Raw genomic sequence first — 19,181 nt, forward strand, 5'->3', positions numbered from 1 at the left:
TATTTCCTCTGAAGAAACCAAGGGGTATTGCATGCACTTTTGAATGTCTTCTAGTAGCAAATATTTAGCTAATATATTTTATTTCTACAGTAAGTCTCTTAAACCAGATCAAAGTAGCATTCTGCTTTTGCAGGAGAGATAGAAACCTATTGGGAGAAAGATTGGTAAACTACACATTTTTTAAATTTAACTTAGCATTTAATGGTCACTGATACTCATTGCAAATACCTTTTAATTAGATTTGTAAAATTCCACTTTCATTATGAGTTTGGCTTATGATTTTATGAAATTTCATGTGAAAGATTACTCCCATTACAGAAATATATTAGATCAAATCTAGGCATCATGATCTCTTTTTGTATTTATGTTTTTATATTTAAAGGCAATCAGTTTCCAGGTTCATCTTACAAAGCAAAATGTAATGAACAATCTGTTTTCTTTTGATTTGTGAAACTACCTAGAAAACAGAAGAATGCAACGTGTATAATAAAAAACAGTGATATCAAATATTACTTTGAGTTAAACTACTTTAAATAAAACGTTTCGATTAAATTAGTTTCTCATTTCCCTTCTATTAGAAACTATGTTCCAGCTTCCTGTCAACAATCTTGGCAGTTTAAGAAAAGCCCGGAAAACTGTGAAAAAGATACTAAGTGACATCGGTTTGGAATACTGTAAAGAACATATAGAAGTAAGTATGATTTTGCATGGAGCATTACTTAAACTAAGGAGTTCTCTCTAATGTTGGTAATATATTCAATTGAGAAGTAGGGAGATGTTTTTAGAGGAGAGGTTATTATTAGAATGTGAAAGATTGTAGCCCTCACCACCATTATTTCACTGGCTAGGATTTACAATTTTTACTTGACTTTAATTGCTAACCTAAACCTGTACCGTTTTGAGGGGCTCTCAGGGATGTTTCTTGATGCCATGATTGAACAGGAGCTTGAGTCCGCTGTTTCTTTTCCTGATGAAAAGAGATGTGGAGTTATTATTGCAGGTATTCCTCAACTTATAACTATTTGTTTAGTGACTGAAGTTGTAATGGCACTGAAAAAAGTGACTCATAATGGACCTCGCACTTAGACCATCAGACCATCCCCATGGTTACAAGATCAAAATTTGGGTGCTTGGCAACTGGCATGTATTTATGGTGGTTGCAGTGTCCTGAGGTCATGGTGATTGTTTTTAGAATACGCTCAAGGATTGCTAACCAAACAGCAACTTCCCAGTTCACTTCCAAGAAGCAAAGTCAGTGGCAGAAGCCAGATTCACTTAACAACTGTAATGATTCACTTAATGGCCATGGCAAAACAGGTGGTAAATTTGGGCATGTGCAACTCAATAATCCACCTTGCTTAGCAATGGAAATTTTGGTCCCAGTTGTGATCATAAGTCAATGACTACCTGTATATAACTACTTGTTTGGGACAGTGGTGGCCATTTGATCACTATTGTCTGGATACTGCTCAGAGATGATTCCTGGCTTGAGACTTGCTCTTTAGTTTTATGCAGAGCTTTCCTAGAAAGTGAAGATCAGGGACTAGCACTAATGATGTTACCTACTTTGGGTAGTGAAATGTCTGCAAGAAAACAAGCTGAGAGAGCACCAAGGACCCCTCGTGTATCTATCTGCCATGGGAACCTTTCAAAGAAATATTTTGGGTAAACATGAATAGACCTACAAAGTTTTAATATAAATATTTGGTGTTATATTCTTAATTCAGACTATCTTTGGTAAATACTAAAAAAAATAGATAATTATTAGCCACTATAATAGAAGAGCAGTGTACACTATTCTTGTCAAAAGGTACCCTAAATAGCTTCTCTGCTTGCTTTGAAAATCCACTTGTTGCCTACTAGCATGTGGCTCTGCAGAATTCTCTTTTTCAAAAGTATGGGAATCTTACTTTCCTTGCATTTACGCTAACAACTTGAAAATTACAATTACATGACTGAATGGATTTTCCCCCCATAAAACTAACAATGTAGATTTAAGAGCCGTGCTGGCACAACATGAAAGCTTTATTCTGCTGTGCATGCTCCAAAAGAGTAGCATAAGGACCTTTCCTGCTCGTTTTCCCTTTTACTCTTTTGGGTTCAGTACTACAGCATTTCCGTATGATTGCTACTTAGCCTAGTTTTTAGAAATGTGTTTTCCCATTTTTTGTTCTGATATGGAAAAAAAAATCTCAGTTATTAACATAACAAAATAAAGGATCTCATGGTGCAGAAAGTAATCAGTATTTTTGCAAACACAGTAGTCCTTGATATATGGCTATTAGTTGAACAATTGATTGAAATTAAGCAACAGTTGTTGCTATAACGTGATCAAATAGGGCTCTTGGTATTCAGCATGTATTTATGACAGTTGCAGCATCCTGGGGTTCTGTGATTGTCATCTTCAACCTTTCCAGGTAGCTTCCAACAAGCCAAGTCATTGTGGGAAAGTCAGATTAATGACTATGTGATTAGCTTAATCATTGCAAGTAAAAGTCATAAAATCTGGTACAACTTACTTGACAACCATATCACTTAGCTACAGAAGTTTAGAACCCAATTTTGGTTGTAAATCAAGGACTGCCTATAAAGGACTTTTATCCCTGGATAGTTTTTAGAGTATACTGGTGTTTGTTGTGTGTGTGATAAACCCAACTAAAGTAAATCCAGATTCATTTCAGAAGGATTTTTAAGTGTGGTTCTTTCATTGATGGTTGAATCCTGCATTTCTTTAATTAAATTAGTTCATTATCTTGTATTCTCTTGGATTTGGTCCAAGCATAATAGCATATTATTTCTATTTATGGTTTTTGCCATTTTCTCCATCTTTGTAGGATTTTAAACAGTTTGAACCCAATGACTTCTATTTGAAAAACACTACATGGGAAGATGTTGGACTGTGGGACCCTTCGCTTACAAAAAATCAGGTTAGTACATTAAAATGTGAAAGATACCTGATTTGAATCCATTAAGCTTTTTAATAACCTATAGTGAATGTTTGTTGCTTTACAACCCAAAGTTAATTTGTACTTCCATAAACTTGTTAGAAACTCAGTGTTCAGTAATTTGAATCTGTTTTATGGAAGAACCGAGAATGTATTAGCAAACTGTAGTTACAGCCGTTGCTCCCCATCCAGAAGTTGTCATTTCACAGAAACAACGGAAAATGTAAAAGTCTGAACACAGATAACAAAAATTGTCAAGTCATTCTAAATGATTTGACTATCAAATTTGGAAACTGAAATAATAGTTCGGCATTCTAAACTATGCTTACTGCAAATAATGTTTGAATTGTCCAGATCTATTTACTTGATTAGTCTGAGTGTATATACAAAAATGCTATGATTTGAAAGCTTTATTAATTTGTAATCTGATATTGAGTTCCCACTGAAGACTGTTACCTTGTATCATGAGTTTGTACATCTCTTGCCTCTTTTGGAGAACTATGATTTGTTAATTTCTATTAAATATTAGTTTGATCTTATTAAGATAATTTAGCAATGGGCTACCTCTGTTCAGACATAATCAAATATGAATATGTTTCTCTGTAGACTTATCAGGACGAATACTCAATCTTTAAAAAATCTTACATTATCTGTCAATAATATAAATGGATGGCTACATAGGAGATAATATAAGAGGGTTAGGGTGGCTTGCCTTTTCAGAACATCATGATCTTAGAACTGTTTTGAAACATTTTGAAGTCTATTTCGATTATAAAATATAAAGCCAGTGATATGCTTTATATTTTACATATTAAAGTTTGAAATGCATGTGTGTAGTTAACATATGTATAGAAATTGTTCCTTCATTCAGTAGATTCTTGAACTACATACATATATGTAAGTTAAACATAACACTATGAGTTATGGACTTACTAAGCCAAAGTTTGGTTGGTTTCTGAATAGTCAATAAGCTTGTTAAGAAAGTCTTTTTGTTTAAATATAACAGTTTGCTCTGTGTATCATACTAAAAAAATTGTTAATGGCTAAAGAACCAAACTTTAAAAAATGCCTTTTATTATATGTTTTCATGCATATTTCCATGAAGTACTAGAACTATGAATTCTTTTTTTTAAATGATAATGTCCATTAGATTGTTTCAGCATTATCATGAGAAGCTACAAAGAACTATGAATTATTTATTTGTTTATCTCACAGTAATTATTATCTGCCTGAATCCCAAAAGACTCTGGGAGGCATATAATATCAAACCATTATCCTAGCCTGATTTCTCCAATATAAGGAAAAACGCTAAATGGATGATGACTCTACTAATTTAATTTAGAATTGTAATTCACTAGCCCACAGCTCAATGCTTAGAAGGTGATATTTAAAGTATATTAAATGTATTTTTTATGATGCTAACTCTTTTTTCTTTTTCTTTTTCTAAAAGGACTATCGGACAAAACCATTTTGCTGCAGTGCATGTCCATTTTCCTCAAAGTTCTTTTCTGCTTACAAAAGTCATTTCCGGAATGTTCATAGCGAAGACTTCGAAAACAGGATTCTTCTTAATTGCCCCTACTGTACTTTCAATGCAGACAAAAAGACTTTGGAAACGCACATTAAAATATTTCATGCTCCCAATGCCAACACACCAAGTGGAGGCATCAGCACTTTTAAAGATAAAAACAAGCATGATAGCCTTAAACCTAAACAGGCTGACAGTATAGAACAAGCTGTTTATTACTGTAAGAAGTGCACTTACCGAGATCCTCTCTACGAAATAGTTAGAAAGCACATTTACAGGGAACATTTTCAGCATGTTGCTGCACCTTATATAGCAAAAGCAAGTGAAAAATCACTTAATGGAGCTGTATCCTTGAGTTCTGGTTCCCGAGAAGAGAGTATGATTCACTGCAAACGATGCCTTTTTATGCCGAAATCATATGAAGCTTTAGTACAGCATGTTATTGAAGACCATGAGCGTATAGGATATCAGGTGACAGCAATGATAGGCCACACTAATGTGGTAGTCCCAAGATCCAAACCTTTGATGTTGATTGCTCCAAAACCCCAGGATAAAAAGCCTATGGGACTTCCTCAGAGATTGGGACCCCTATCTCCTGGAAATGTTCGTTCTCTTCCATCACAGCAAATGATAAATCGACTAAATATACCAAAGCCTACACTGAATTCAGGAGTTAATATGATGTCCAGTGTTCACTTACAGCAGAACAACTATGGAGTGAAATCTGTACCACCAAGTTATGTTAGTCATACAGGACGGCTAGGTTTAACTGGTAGTTCCCCAGTTTCTCTGTCCCAGCAGTCTCCATCCATGAAACAGTATCCTCCCAGTGGAAATGGGAGGCCGTACCCTCTTGGAGGAGAACCAAGACCACAGACCTCTGCAAGGTACTCTCTTCAATCTGCCAACTCTTCTGCACTTTCATCAGGTGCATTGAAATCAACACCATTAGCTCAGTCTCAGGCGGCATCCAGAGGCTTAGCCCAGTCCACACCCAAACCTCTTGGAGCAAGTGCTACAGCTGCTGCTACTGCCTCTGTTAATACTTCATCAACACAGAAATGGAAAATTTGTACAATCTGCAACGAGCTGTTTCCAGAAAATGTGTATAGTGTTCATTTTGAGAAAGAACACAAAGCTGAAAAGGTGCCTGCGGTTGCTAACTACATAATGAAAATACACAATTTTACTAGCAAATGTTTATACTGTAATCGCTACTTGCCAACTGATACACTGCTTAATCATATGTTAATTCACGGCCTGTCCTGTCCCTACTGTCGCTCAACTTTTAATGATGTTGAAAAGATGGCTGCTCATATGCGAATGGTTCATATTGATGAAGAAATGGGACCTAAAACAGATTCCACTTTAACCTTCGATTTGACATTGCAGCAGGGTAGTCACACCAATATACACTTACTTGTAACTACCTACAATTTGAGAGATGCACCTGCTGAATCTGTTGCTTATCACGCTCAAAATACTACTCCAGTTCCTCCAAAACCACAGCCAAAAATTCAAGAGAAGGCAGATTTACCTGTCAAAAGTTCACCTCAAGCAGCAGTTCCGTATAAGAAAGATGTGGGAAAAACTCTTTGCCCTTTGTGTTTTTCCATCCTTAAAGGACCCATCTCTGATGCACTGGCACATCACTTAAGGGAGAGACATCAAGTTATTCAAACAGTTCATCCAGTAGAGAAAAAGCTCACATATAAATGTATTCATTGCCTTGGAGTGTATACTAGTAACATGACTGCCTCAACTATAACTCTGCACCTTGTCCATTGTAGGGGTGTGGGGAAGACACAAAATGGTCAAGATAAATCTAATGTTCCCTCTCGGCTAAATCAGTCTCCAGGTACAGGACCTGTGAAACGTACTTATGAACACATGGAATTTTCTCTTTTGAAGAAAAGAAAAGTAGATGATGACGATTCGCCCTCAGTTTTCGAGGAAAAGCCTGAAGAACCTGTAGTACTTGCTTTGGATCCCAAAGGTCATGAAGATGATTCGTATGAAGCCCGAAAAACATTTCTCACCAAGTATTTCAATAAACAACCATATCCCGCTCGAAGAGAAATTGAAAAGTTAGCAGCCAGTCTTTGGCTATGGAAATCTGATATTGCTTCACACTTTAGTAACAAAAGGAAGAAATGTGTTAGAGATTGTGAAAAGTATAAAATTGGTGTTTTGCTAGGATTCAACATGAAAGAATTAAATAAAGTGAAACATGAAATGGATTTTGATGATGAATGGCTGTTTGAAAACCACGATGAAGAGAATTCTAGAGTCAATGCTAGTAAAACAGTTGATAAAAAAATACACTTAGGTAAAGATAATGAAAGTTCTTCAGACAGTTATGAAAATATAGAAGATGAATTCAATGAAAGCAATAGTCCTTTTGTAGAAGTAGTTTCTGATCACAAAACATCTATAATTAGTATAAATGAAAACACAGATGACAGCGTATCTAAGGAGGCACCCTTGGAAGCCATGTTGGAGCCTCCAGAAAAAAAAGACCAAAAAGAGAATGGAGGAGATTCGAAAATCCAGGAAAGTTGCTCTGCAGCAGAACCAAGAAAGCAGGCGGCTAATGGCTCAGACAGTGAAGGTGACCAAGAAGATCAGGATGATGTTATTGAATGGAAGGATGCAGCATCAGCCTCTGAAAGTGGACCTGGTTCTCAACAGGCATCTGACTTTGAAGATAATGCATCTGAAGTGAAGCCAGAAACGTGGACTGATGAATCATCCCAAAGTGAAGATGCTAATAGTAAACCAGGTGCAGAAACTAAATGTGTTGTCTCTGAGAGTGATGGAGACCATTCAAAATGGAAGAATAGTTCCTATGGAAAAGTAGGTGAGTTTTGGTCTAAGGACCAGTCACAATGGAAAAATGCAACAGAAATTAATGAGAAGTTGTCAAATCAACAGATGGAGTGGCAAAATAGCACAATTGACAGTGAGGATGGAGACCAGTTTGACAACGTGACTGACGGGGTTGCAGAATCAATGCATAGCAGCCTAACGGGGGTAGAGCTGAGTAGCCAGCAAGCATAAAATTCAGTCAACTCCATGGCCTCAATATCTCCCACTTGACAACTGTCTAAATACTTTCATTTAGCATGAATGCTAAAGTTCATTATAACTGGTACTGCCTTTTGAGTGCAAGGTCATCTGGCCAGTGGCTACAAAGCCACTATTTCTAGTACTTATTTCAAAGTATGCTGTTGGCAAATCTCACTTGAGAGTATGTGCTGTGATGAGCACAGTAACTTAATGTGAATACTGATATGCTGGTGGCTCCCAGTTCACTGAAGAAAAGGTTTATTTTATCGGCATTTTCAACATTTATTTCACTGTATATGTTCAGCTGTATGTCTTTTTAAACATTACCTTTTCCACATGGTAGTTATAGGGCCAACATAAGAGCTACCAGTTCAATGTGTATAGTAGACTCTGGGAAAATTGTTTTTTCATGTATCATTCTGAATAGTTGAAATGTATATTTGTACAGTCTTTTAGACCTACTCAAGTGATGCTTATGCTATTGTTCTTGTGTATCCATCATAGATTTGGTTCTTTCCCTTTCTTTTAGTGTTGCCCTGCTGTGTAATAAATGCTGTATCTAGTTTACCTAGCAAAAAGCTTGAAACTGCTATAGTATGACTTTTGACAGACTTAGTTTTTGCACATAACCTTGTACAATCTCAAAGAGGCCAGCAACATAAAATATATCTGGACTCTTAATGTATTATAGAATTTTCTTGTTCTTGAATATCCTTGACATTACAACTGATGACTATGAATTTCAGAGACATTTTCTGAAATCTTTTAAGCTAAAATCACATGCAAGAAACAAGTTTGCAGCTACTAATTTTGACACCTTTTAGATCTGTATAAAACTGTACTGTGTTAAAAGCAGCATACGGAAATGAGTGCTGCATTTTTTTTGGATATTTAGTTTTATCTTTAGTTAACACCTCATGGTGTTACTCATTTATACCATCTAATATATGACACATTGTTGTAGTATGGATAATTTTGTGATCTTTATTTCCCCTTTGTATTCATTTAAACATCTAAATAAATTGCTGTATTGTGCTTAATGTAAATATTTGCTTTATTACAAATTCTGAATTATCTGTTTCTCAAGTCATTGTGATGGCTCTTGTTGAAAGAAAACAAAATTCAAATGCTAGAGTTTATGCCTTGAGAAAATGAAGTTATCTATAGAAGTTTTGTATTAACAAACATAAGCTATGTGCAAGCTAGAGTTATATATAATTTACTGAACCAAACAGATAGAAATGTATTAAAACTACAGTACTGTATATGGATTAACAGATCTACAAATATGCAGCATAATACATCCAAACATTTTACAATTCTGTTGTTTTCTGTTGAGGGGTGATGAGTTGGGGCAAGCTAAATCAACACGTTTTAACAGTATTGTCAATGTGTATTTTTGCCATAATGAGGTTTCTGCTGTAGCAGACTTAATTGTAGAGCATTTTTATAAGATCATCTTTTTTATTAATTTGTCTAGTTCTTGAAACATGTAGACTGTTTTCCCTTTTTCATAACATTTTGCTTATATTTAAATGCCTAGTTTTATTGCATTGTGATGCAGTCTGCTGGAGTCAAGATTGTATTTGTTGTATGTTCTAGCAGAGGAAAAAATGGCTAAATCTGTACTGGGATAAACTTGAAAATATTTACATTAATTTCCAGTAAAAAATATTTAAAAAAGATTTGTTAAAACTTAAAATTTTCACTAATGCTGTAACTTTACATTTGAATTATTGTAGAAAACAGATTTATACACCAAGGGTAAAGTAGCAACTTGCACCATACAGTTTCTGGGAGATTATAAACTGCATACCAAATGATCACAAAATCCAATTCATCAGAAGTTGGCAATCTGCCATTTATATTTGATGTGTTGAAAGTATGTTATGGATACTCTACCCAAATATCTGTCATGATGGCTCTGACCCATTACAAAACACCTTAAGCTGCACCTATTCACCCCTGGTTATAAAGCAGCACTTAGCCAAATTCCCCCCCCCCCCCAAAAAAAAAAAAGGCAGAGTAAGCCAAATTTCAGAGTTGCACAAGTTTTCTAATGCAGATTAGAAAATTGAAAGCACTGGCAGAAGATAATGGCAAATCATGTGTGTATAGTTGCTTAGAAAACAACATAGCTTGTCCATGAAATTCAAGATATATTAAAAATTGGCTTGAAGGAGACTTTTACAGCCTCCCATATTTTTCTTTCCAAGAATACATGGGGAAGTGAGGTCACTTTATAGTCACCAGGAGTTGAGCTCAGTTCTAGGTAGTCCTTAAGATGCATTCGTTTTCTATATGCTCTGTTCTGATTTGAACAAGGATTTCCTCCTGAATAGTTGCTGCTATTTAATTAGACTGTTTGCATACATTAGCTTTAACAGGCCCTGATGCCTTTCATTTTTTGTTTTTCTCTTTATGCACAAATATTCCCAAGTCATTTTGTTTCCAGCAAATATATTCATTGGTATGCTTGAGCAGCAGATTGCTGATAATTCTTGTGGATTTAAATGCAATGACCTTAGCAATGACTACAATGACCTTAGAATTCCTGTTTGTCCAGCTTCAAATCGTGAAATACTACTAATTTTTAAATACAACAGTTGTGTTCTTAGGGCTATGATCAAAAATCAAACCATTTTGGATTAATAGTTCCTAACAATCGCATATATTCTAGTTGTAGACATTGTAAGGAGCGGTGTAAATAGAACTGACATTTTTATTTTGTTTTGTCTTCAAGTCAGTGTTGATTTTTGGTGACTGCCTGAATAAGTCGCTGTAGTGTTCTGGACATTTTTCAGAAATAGCTTCTTCCTAGGTCCAAGAGAGACCAAATTTACCTGTCTGATTTTGTGCCTAAAGGCGTGACTAGACCTCCTGGTTTCTAGACTGTTGCCCTTTACTAATACATCAAACTGGTTTCGATACCGTACATTATCTATATTAATAGTGCAGAGTCCTGTGCTTGCACCAAATGCACTCAACTTTTTTTTTGTACCATTAAATAATGCGCTGTACAACAATTTGAGTATTTCTGCCACTTTAGTGGGATTTGCTTTTTTTTTAATACAAATACTAGGTAACTAGGTAGGTTACTTTTGAAATGGGATTTTTGTTCTGAAATGGCTGAGACAGAACAGATTTTAACAATTACAAGATGATAAAGCAGTTTCTTTGTAGTATGTCTTCACAAAGATTTTTCTTTCCATTCCTGATTTTTATTTTATTTATATAAACATACCTCAAGTATCACACACAAGAAATAAACAAACTTCATTCCTCATAGTCAGAATAGAACACAATACATTGGAAATAACATTTTCTTTCCCATGGTGAATTTTGCCCTAGTACAAATGTAAAATACAAAGGTGAGGAGTTGAGTACGCAAGTACTTTATTTGGCTATAAGGCAGTAAGCATAAATACAGAACTAATGGCTCTGATATTTGCTACCAATATATTTGATAGGAAAATAATCTTCTGTTCTATAAAGTTCAGGCAGATTATAACTCTGTTGTGCATCTGGAGTATATGTCTGAAACAAAAAGTTGGACACCACAGAATTAAAATATTTAAATTGCTTTTAAGAACTTATATCTATGTGTATACAAACATACATATATATGAAATTGGTTTTTGAACACAAATGGAAGTAAGGACATAAGTCAGGATAAAATTATATTCAAAAGTTACATATTCATCTGTATTACAACATTTAAACGAAACTACTTTGTTTTTGACTTCCACTGAGCTTTTCCTGAATGAAGATTGTAAATTCAGGAGTAAGGCTGTATTTACAACAAACTTAAATTTGAACCAATCCCCTCCCCAAAAAAATACAAGGGGAGGAAACCCCTCATTACTACTATAGTTTGGGGCAAAGATAGTGCTTACCCTTTCATTTTAAGTGTAAGTTTTGCCTGTATGTTTGTCTACGTGGCAAAGATTTCTTCATTATTTCTAATACATTTTAAGTTGAAAATTGCTTTTCTCCACTGCGGATTGCACTACACAGATTCTGAATGCCAAAAAAGGAGCAAAGTTAGCTTTTGAGATTTGTATACGAGAAAGCTTTTGAAACACAGTAGAGAAGTAAATAGGGCTCCTTAATCAATAGGGGAATGATGTGCCAGATTCCTGTGTGAAAAGTTCATCCCTTCATGTTTTTTCCCCATCCGTCTTAGACCCCAGAAATTGGATGACTTGAACCTGCAGAAATTTAATTTTGTTGTAAAGTTGCTCTGTGTCTGCTCATTTGTGACTTGTGTGACTGATTTCCAGATATCTTGAGCCACATTTACCCAAGTAAATTCATTATACACAGGTGTAGTGTCAAAAACAGTACTTTATGCAGTAAATTTTTAATCTGTTAACGTAAGTAAATGAGACCTAGAGGGATTATATAAATTCTATAATCAAAAATATATTCCTAAAGCATAATGGCTGCCATTTTTGTTTTTGTCAGGTAACCATCCATTTCAAAGGTCTTTTGAGAGACATAACTGCCAGGATAAATCTTTTTCTTGACTGTACAGGTAGTCCTCAACTTACAACAGTTAGTTTAGTGACTGTTCAAAGTTGGAATGCCCTTTTCACACTGATGACCATTGCCACGTGATCAAAATTCGGGCCCTTGGCAATGGAACCTTGGCATATTTATGATGGTTGCAGTGTCCTAAGATCATAGGATCCCTTTTTATGATTTTTGACAAGCAAAGTCAATGGGGAAGCCAAATTCATTTAACAACCATGTTACTAACTTAACTGCAATGATTCTCTTAATTGTGTCAAGAAAAGTAAAATGGGGCAAACTTCACTTAACAACTATCTCCCTTAGCAACAGAAATACTGGGCTCAATTGTGGTCATAAGTTGACTATATATTCTTCAAATTCAATGCACAGGCTTCATGAGGATTCCACTTACGCTTCCAATAAAACATTGGGAATCTGGATAAAGGACTTTAATGCATTTTTTAAAACAATCCCCATCTTTAATACATTGATACAATGAAGCTATAGTGACAGACCAAGACATTCCATCCAGATGTCAAAGTAATAGAGAAGATCTGAATGACGAATGGAAGACGTGTGTTTATGTACAAAGGTAGGAATATCACTCATCAAAATGTGATACCCAACACATTCTTAATGTTTTGCTTCTGTGCCCTCAAAGCACCTATATTTTGCTGATTTACTCTGTAAGGACAAGTCACCTGAGAAAGCAGACTGTTGTATTTTTGTGAGCTATCACAAATAGGCAAAACTTTTGCTATTCTCTCCTTCCAAAGTGACTGGATTATTAAAGAAATAGAACCTAACATTAAAAATGGCCCCTAAAAATGTTGATGGGATACTTCTGTATTGTAGATCATGCAGATGCCTTCTGCTCATACTTAGAAGTTGGCGCATACCATCAAAGCATCTCCGCACCGCTCAACTAGATTAACATGGACTCTCCAACAAATAAAATAGGTCGATGTTTCACTCTGTCTCAATACTGGAAAAGGGTTTCAGATTTTCTGTAAGAAAAGAGGCTTTCTGGATCAACTACCACTTTTATATCTTATTATGGAACACTTCAGAAAGAACCTGTTTAGTCATATCGAACACATACAATTAGAAGTTTCTGGAGATGCCAGAAATTTTCCATAGGGAAAGAAAGCAGCAACCTACTCTTATTGTCTGTCAACATGAACTGGAAGCAGTGTCTGAAAATAAGAAATCTGTAAGGCAGTTTCTCAACCCTGGCAAGTTTTAAGAAGTGTGAACTTCAATTCCCAGAATTCTTCAGCCAGCTGTAGTTGAAGTCCATATATCTTAAAAAGTTGACAAGGTTGAGAAACACTACTTCAAGGGGCTTTCCTGTCTTCCCTTAGCTAAATATCTGAGTGCATGAGGTTCTTCCTTGGGGTGGGGGTAGGGAGGAAGCAGAAACAAAACAGAAAGCATTGGCTACTTTTCTTATCAAAACAGTTGCAAATCCCAATGCTTTACTTAAGCAGTTGTTTCTTTTGCAACAAGCAACACTGCAGTGTATCTTCCCTCATCTCTCCAACCTGGGCTAAGAATGACACTGCATGATACTTCCCTGTAGACTGATACCACTTTAAGCTGTTGCCAAGGAAGTAACCAGGAGCATTTCCACCTCTCAAGTTTTCAACCTGCATCTCCTCAGCAACCATAAAAATGGCAACCAGCAGAAACAAGTTCTCATAGGTGACAACTGAGAAGTGGTGCTCTATGCAAATACTCCTGAAGCATTCCTTATTCCTTGCTTTTTTTACACTCGGCATTTCTTCTCTGTGTCAATGAAACAATAAATAGCTACAGGGTGGATGGTAGGCTTTCATACTTTCATCTCTGGCACCAGGTGGATGGTGTGGAAAAAGCCGAACAGCCATTTTGAGGCCTACTAAGTGTGATGAATGTGCACGAGATGGTGTGTGGAGGAGGGGCCATCTGCCTCCTGGTTGAGTAAAAGTATATCGTGCTGTGTGCAGCTCACACCAAAACCAAGTGGCTGGAAACTACCTGGGACTTACGCAATTCTTTTTAGAGAAGAATGTCAACTCTCCCATTTCTGAGACAGCAGCTAGCTCCTTAATTGGCAAAAGATAAATGACTGCCAAAGTTAAAATACTAATAATACAGACAGTAACACCTTTCTTTCCAAGGAAAGCACCCTCTACTTTCACATGCCTTACTTCCCCCTTACAAGACCCTCCACTGGAATATTGCAAGAATAATTAAGGAACATCCGTATTTGCGTACCCATACTCCTGATAGAAAGCAATTTAAATACCGGTAAAAGAAGTTAACTTGGCACAAGACTGAGTAACAAGGGAGCTGTTAACTAGCATGGACAATCCTGATCTACTTAGAAGCAACCTCTTGTAATCAGTTACAGTAACAATAGCCTTCATACAGTACTCAAAATATCTGAATAGCCTAATGCACTGTGATTAAAAATCAAATAGCACAATATGAAACAGGCAGTGACCAGCGTACACAAATGTACAATGATCATATAGGCCCAAGAACATTTTACAGATAACATACTACTGTTTTTATATCTGCTAGGGATAGTAGATGAGAACAGGCTTTCTCAGCATGCAAGTCTAGGACACCAGATAGCTAAGGATGGGAAGTGAAAAATCCCCTCCCAAATTCAGTATTTACTCCCTCTCTTGGCAATACGTAGCACAAAAGGCATACTAATAAAACTTTAGCAAGAGAAGCATTCCATATTTTTAATATTAAATATGCATTCATAAAACGCATCTCACAGGTACAAAAAAGATGCAAAAAGAACTGATAACCAGATTTCCTAACACAGAAAGCATATTTAACATTTGCTAAGGAATGAGGATTTCCCTAATTATTGCTGCAAATATTTTTAGAGAGCAGCAGGCATCAATTTCACTGATAGAAAAAAAATGCCATGCAAAGAAATATAGAGCCATGGAGAAACCAAATAATGGTTGGATCGTACAGTCCCAGTTATCATATCCATTAAGAAGCATCCTTTAGATTTTATTGCATATCACTTTTGGCATGGATGTGCAGTTTTTTCTATGCTGGGCTGCAGATGGTTTCTGTGTAATGTGCCAGGAGGGTTCCTCCCAGAAACAGTTGATGTGAACAGGACAAAAAGGAAGTATGTTTTCATTTATATGAACTGCAATTTAGATATTCATTTATTTATTTATTTGACTTATATACCGCCCTATTCCCATAGGAGACAGGGCGGTTTACAGGGCAATTAAAACCATACAATACAAAAGTTAAAATAAATTTAAAACAATTAATTAAATTTAAGCCCCAAAGTTAAAAACTTTAAAACCCAATTAAAAACCCCTCAGTCTAGGCCAGACAGCTCAAAGAGCCAAGTCCTGTCTCCTGTCATGCATGTATTAATTTCCCCTCTCTATCCAATTAAAATTACAATTTGATTCCAATTTTTTCAAGATTTTAAGGGTTTTTAGGAGCCATATATTGCCAAGGGGCACAAGTGATACATCTCTCCTCTATACTATGCAAAGCTAAATTTGAATTAAAAACAACAACAAAAGAAACAGAAATTTCAAGAAATCACCTGGGCCAACAGATGCTATATTTTCTGATTCTTTCATTATAAAACAGAAAACCAGATTGTTGTTGTAAGTAAATGATGATAAGCTCTGTTCATTTTTTAAATCTATATTTGTGATTAACCTGACAATCTTACTATGTCTACTATCATTCTGGATTTTGTACAAGTAGAAATTGGCTCTTGCTTCTACATAGCCTGAGCACCAACTAAGATGCAAGGATGTTGGCTAAAAAATCTGAATCAGTATTTTTTTTTTAAAAAAAAACAATGTAGCTGCTTCAATCAATAAAAAATAAATAAAAAGGTGTTTGAGACATTCAAATCTGTTCATGCTTCTCATGCAATAAGTAATTCTTCCACCTTGATGATCAAAAATCAGGAGTCTTGCAGTACTAGCAAATTTTATTACAAATCACGAGTTTTTTCTGCACTGCAGTTTCCTTCATCAGATGCAACCAGCCAGCAAACTTTTTTGGAGGAAGTGATAAAGAGTCCAGAACAAATCCCCAACCCCATTCAATACTGGGACAGCTTTGCTGGTTAGAAGCAAATAAAAATAGTTGGTGTACAGCTACAGGAAGACTCTCATTCTTTCTGTCTCTGTGGACTTGGCACTGCAATCAAGGGGGAAGGGTGTTGAGAACAGAAGCAACAGAAATCATGGCGACTTCTGCAGGCTGAGCTCTGTGCTAAGTAAACTACCTGAAGGACTGCAATAGCAACTGCTGCCACAGCAACTGCCAACAAAATAATAATAACCCTAGCTAGCTACTTAGCCTTTTCCAGCCAGACCAGGAAAGTTCTGTTACTCCCACACATATATCCCAAAATAATCCATATTCATATTTGGTGGCAACACAACCTGGAAATGGAATCACTTGACATTAAACTGCTTTTGTTGCCAGGATCATCATCAGCCAGGATCATCATCTACTTCCTAAAATAGTTATTAACCCTCCAATTCCATGGAATCCATCACTTATGCAATGATCATTTTTGAAATGGCTTCACTTCTTAGCAGAGGGCAATGGTATTTATGTATGCTAGCAACTGATTGTCTCTGCTTCTCTTTGAGCCTTCATGGTTTCTCAACCATGGTGGCTTGAAGATATGTGGACTTAAAAGTTGCCAAGATTGAGAAACATAGCCCTTACACCCAAACACACAACACTAAGTTTTATTTATTTATTTTATTTTATTTATTTTAATCCCATTTATATCCCGCCCTTCTCCGAAGACTCAGGGCGGCTTACAAGCTTAGCAGTAGCCTTCATTCTATGTATATGCCTGCTTATTAGGGCTTTCACACACACCCCAAGCGGCATTATTACAAAGTCAGCTTAATTGCCCCCAACAATCTGGGTCCTCATTTTACCTACCTCGGAAGGATGGAAGGCTGAGTCAACCTTGAGCCTGGTGGGATGCGAACCTGCACTTCAGGTCTTGGTTAGCAAGTGATTCCTATTATACTGACTAACTGGTATATGAAAAATAAATAGTAGGTATTCTTTCTAATAAAAAGCCTTTCAGGTCAAGCCACTATGTTTATCATTAGAGTTGGCTGAACAATTTGGAATGAAATTTATTATAGTTCATTTGCCTTGCAATCTCTTGTTATTGTAGTCTTCTATAGCAGGGCTTTTCAACCAGTGATACAGGTACCACCTGTGGTACATTTGCACCTAGCAGGTGGTACGCGATCATCCTAGAAAAGTGGTAGTGGGGGAGGGGAATGAGCTGAACCGGTGGCAGCACCGCACAAGCCTGAGCAAGAGATGGCTGGAGCTGCAGGGCTGTCAGGGCTCAGTGGAAGCGCCAGGATCACTGCCAGGCTCCAGCTGGAGCTTGGCACTGATCCTGGCGCTTTTGAGCCGAGAAGAAGTGCCAGTCAGCTGGAATGTTGCAGCATCCACAAGGTCTTGTGATTTACATTCAGATGCTTGGCAACTGATTCATATTTATGACAGTCACAGTGTCCCAGGGTCATGTGAAGTGACCAAAACCTGCTGCAACCACCCAGCAGACGGGGGAATAAAAACCAAACACCCCCCCACCCCCACCCCACTGCCAGTCTTAACAGAAATGCTCATAACAATGAAAACCTCAGACAGTAGGAAGAGCGCCGCCGGGAAGGCAGGCAGGTGTCTTGCTTGGCTGTGGCTTGGGGGGCACTTTTTCCAGTGCCATTGTGACTTTGAACAGTCACTAAGCGAACTGTTGTAAGTCGAGGACTACCTGTACTTCATCACTTTTTCCCTTTTTTTTGGTCATCAAGTTTTTGACACCTTGCTAGGCGACTGGTGGTACTTGGATGTTGCCATATCCTAAAAGTGGTACAATGGGTGAAAAGGTTGAAAAGCCCTGTTCTATAGTATGCTAGCTGAGAAATTCTGACATTGAAGTCCATCCATCTTCTCATGCCAAGGGTGAGACTGCTCTGAGATGGTCACAATCTGAAGCTTATAAACTTAACTCTCTCATACCGCTGTTCTCCTGAAACTAATATTTAGAGACATGCCAGAGGCAAAACTGAATCTCCCTAAACTATCCAATCCCTTTTTACTCATACATCTTTTTTAAAGCCATCTTCATGTCAGAACTATTGAAAATTCCTTGAATTATAAATCCAAGTGTGGATAAATCATATGATATCTAGCAATAATAGGGAGACCAAATAAAGACAGTGATTCTGACGTTCTTGCAATTTATATAAAATTACTTTTAGAAGATAGCATAACAATTTGGCTTGCAATTGTGAGTCTGATAGCAGTTTCTCAAAACAATTTTAATTTTTGCTTTGAACGTAAGTCTTTACCCTTAAAGTTATCCTTCTATCATAGGATGCAGCGTCTGGCAGGACACCAGAACAGCGACTAGTTTACAGAGTATACCACATCATTATATGGAACTAATTTTTAAGTTCAATTGGCATTTTATTACCCTATAAAATTGTTTATGTGCACACAGGGCAAATTGATGTAACTTAGCAAACAAGATGATTTAAGAAAAGTATATAAGATGCTGGTCATAAAAACATTAATTAGACCATGGAATAAGTGAGAGAAAATGCTAAGTAAGGATTACAAGGCATGGACTTGGAAGGCTAGCAAATCCCAAATCAAACTTAGCTAAAAACCTAACAACATAACAAGGCAGAAACAAGTCACATTTGATGCTTGAATTAAAAAATAGTAACTGGATTTAAAACAAGGAATACAAAAGATTGAATGATGGTTTTGAGGTAGTGGTCAAAATGTCACAAAGATCCATAATATGCTTGACTAATGATTGAGAATTTCAAATAGGGTTCATTTATATGATTGGATTAGATTTCTTTGAAAAAAAGCTGTGTTATGTGTAATTAACAGTATCCTTGACCAACTGACTTGCCTTGGAGTGGCTAATAATGCAGATTAATTTCTCCCAGGTTCTGAAACATTTAAATCTCCAGCTACAGAGAAAAAAAGTTTTTCTCAGGTTCCAATAAAGGATAATATTTGAAGCTTACGGTTGAAATGAGGGATCCTTGATGCTCTCTGAGCTT

At 36.5% G+C, this 19,181-nt stretch overlaps 2 protein-coding genes across 4 annotated transcripts in view; one reads left to right on the plus strand and one right to left on the minus strand.

Moving 5' to 3' along the window:
• The window catches only part of ADNP (activity dependent neuroprotector homeobox), a 52,073-nt gene extending 41,976 nt beyond the window's left edge, over positions 1–10,097 (plus strand). For all 3 annotated transcript variants that reach the window (XM_081323898.1, XM_081323897.1, XM_081323899.1), the window contains 3 exons: positions 579–691; positions 2,835–2,927; positions 4,396–10,097. In XM_081323898.1, coding sequence (XP_081180024.1) covers positions 579–691; positions 2,835–2,927; positions 4,396–7,533 — 3,344 coding nt within the window. In that variant the 3' untranslated portion in view covers positions 7,534–10,097. The remainder of the gene's footprint in view (positions 1–578; positions 692–2,834; positions 2,928–4,395) is intronic.
• A 70-nt stretch (positions 10,098–10,167) lies between these two features.
• Positions 10,168–19,181, minus strand: part of BCAS4 (breast carcinoma amplified sequence 4) — a gene marked incomplete at its 5' end in the record, with an annotated part of 45,143 nt that continues 36,129 nt past the window's right edge. The window contains one exon of the mRNA XM_081322753.1: positions 10,168–11,079. Within this exon, the coding sequence (XP_081178879.1) occupies positions 10,975–11,079 (105 nt within the window). The 3' untranslated portion in view covers positions 10,168–10,974. The remainder of the gene's footprint in view (positions 11,080–19,181) is intronic.

The sequence above is a fragment of the Vipera berus genome (assembly GCF_964194415.1).
Source record: "Vipera berus genome assembly, chromosome: 3".
NCBI classification, from domain to species: domain Eukaryota; kingdom Metazoa; phylum Chordata; class Lepidosauria; order Squamata; family Viperidae; genus Vipera; species Vipera berus.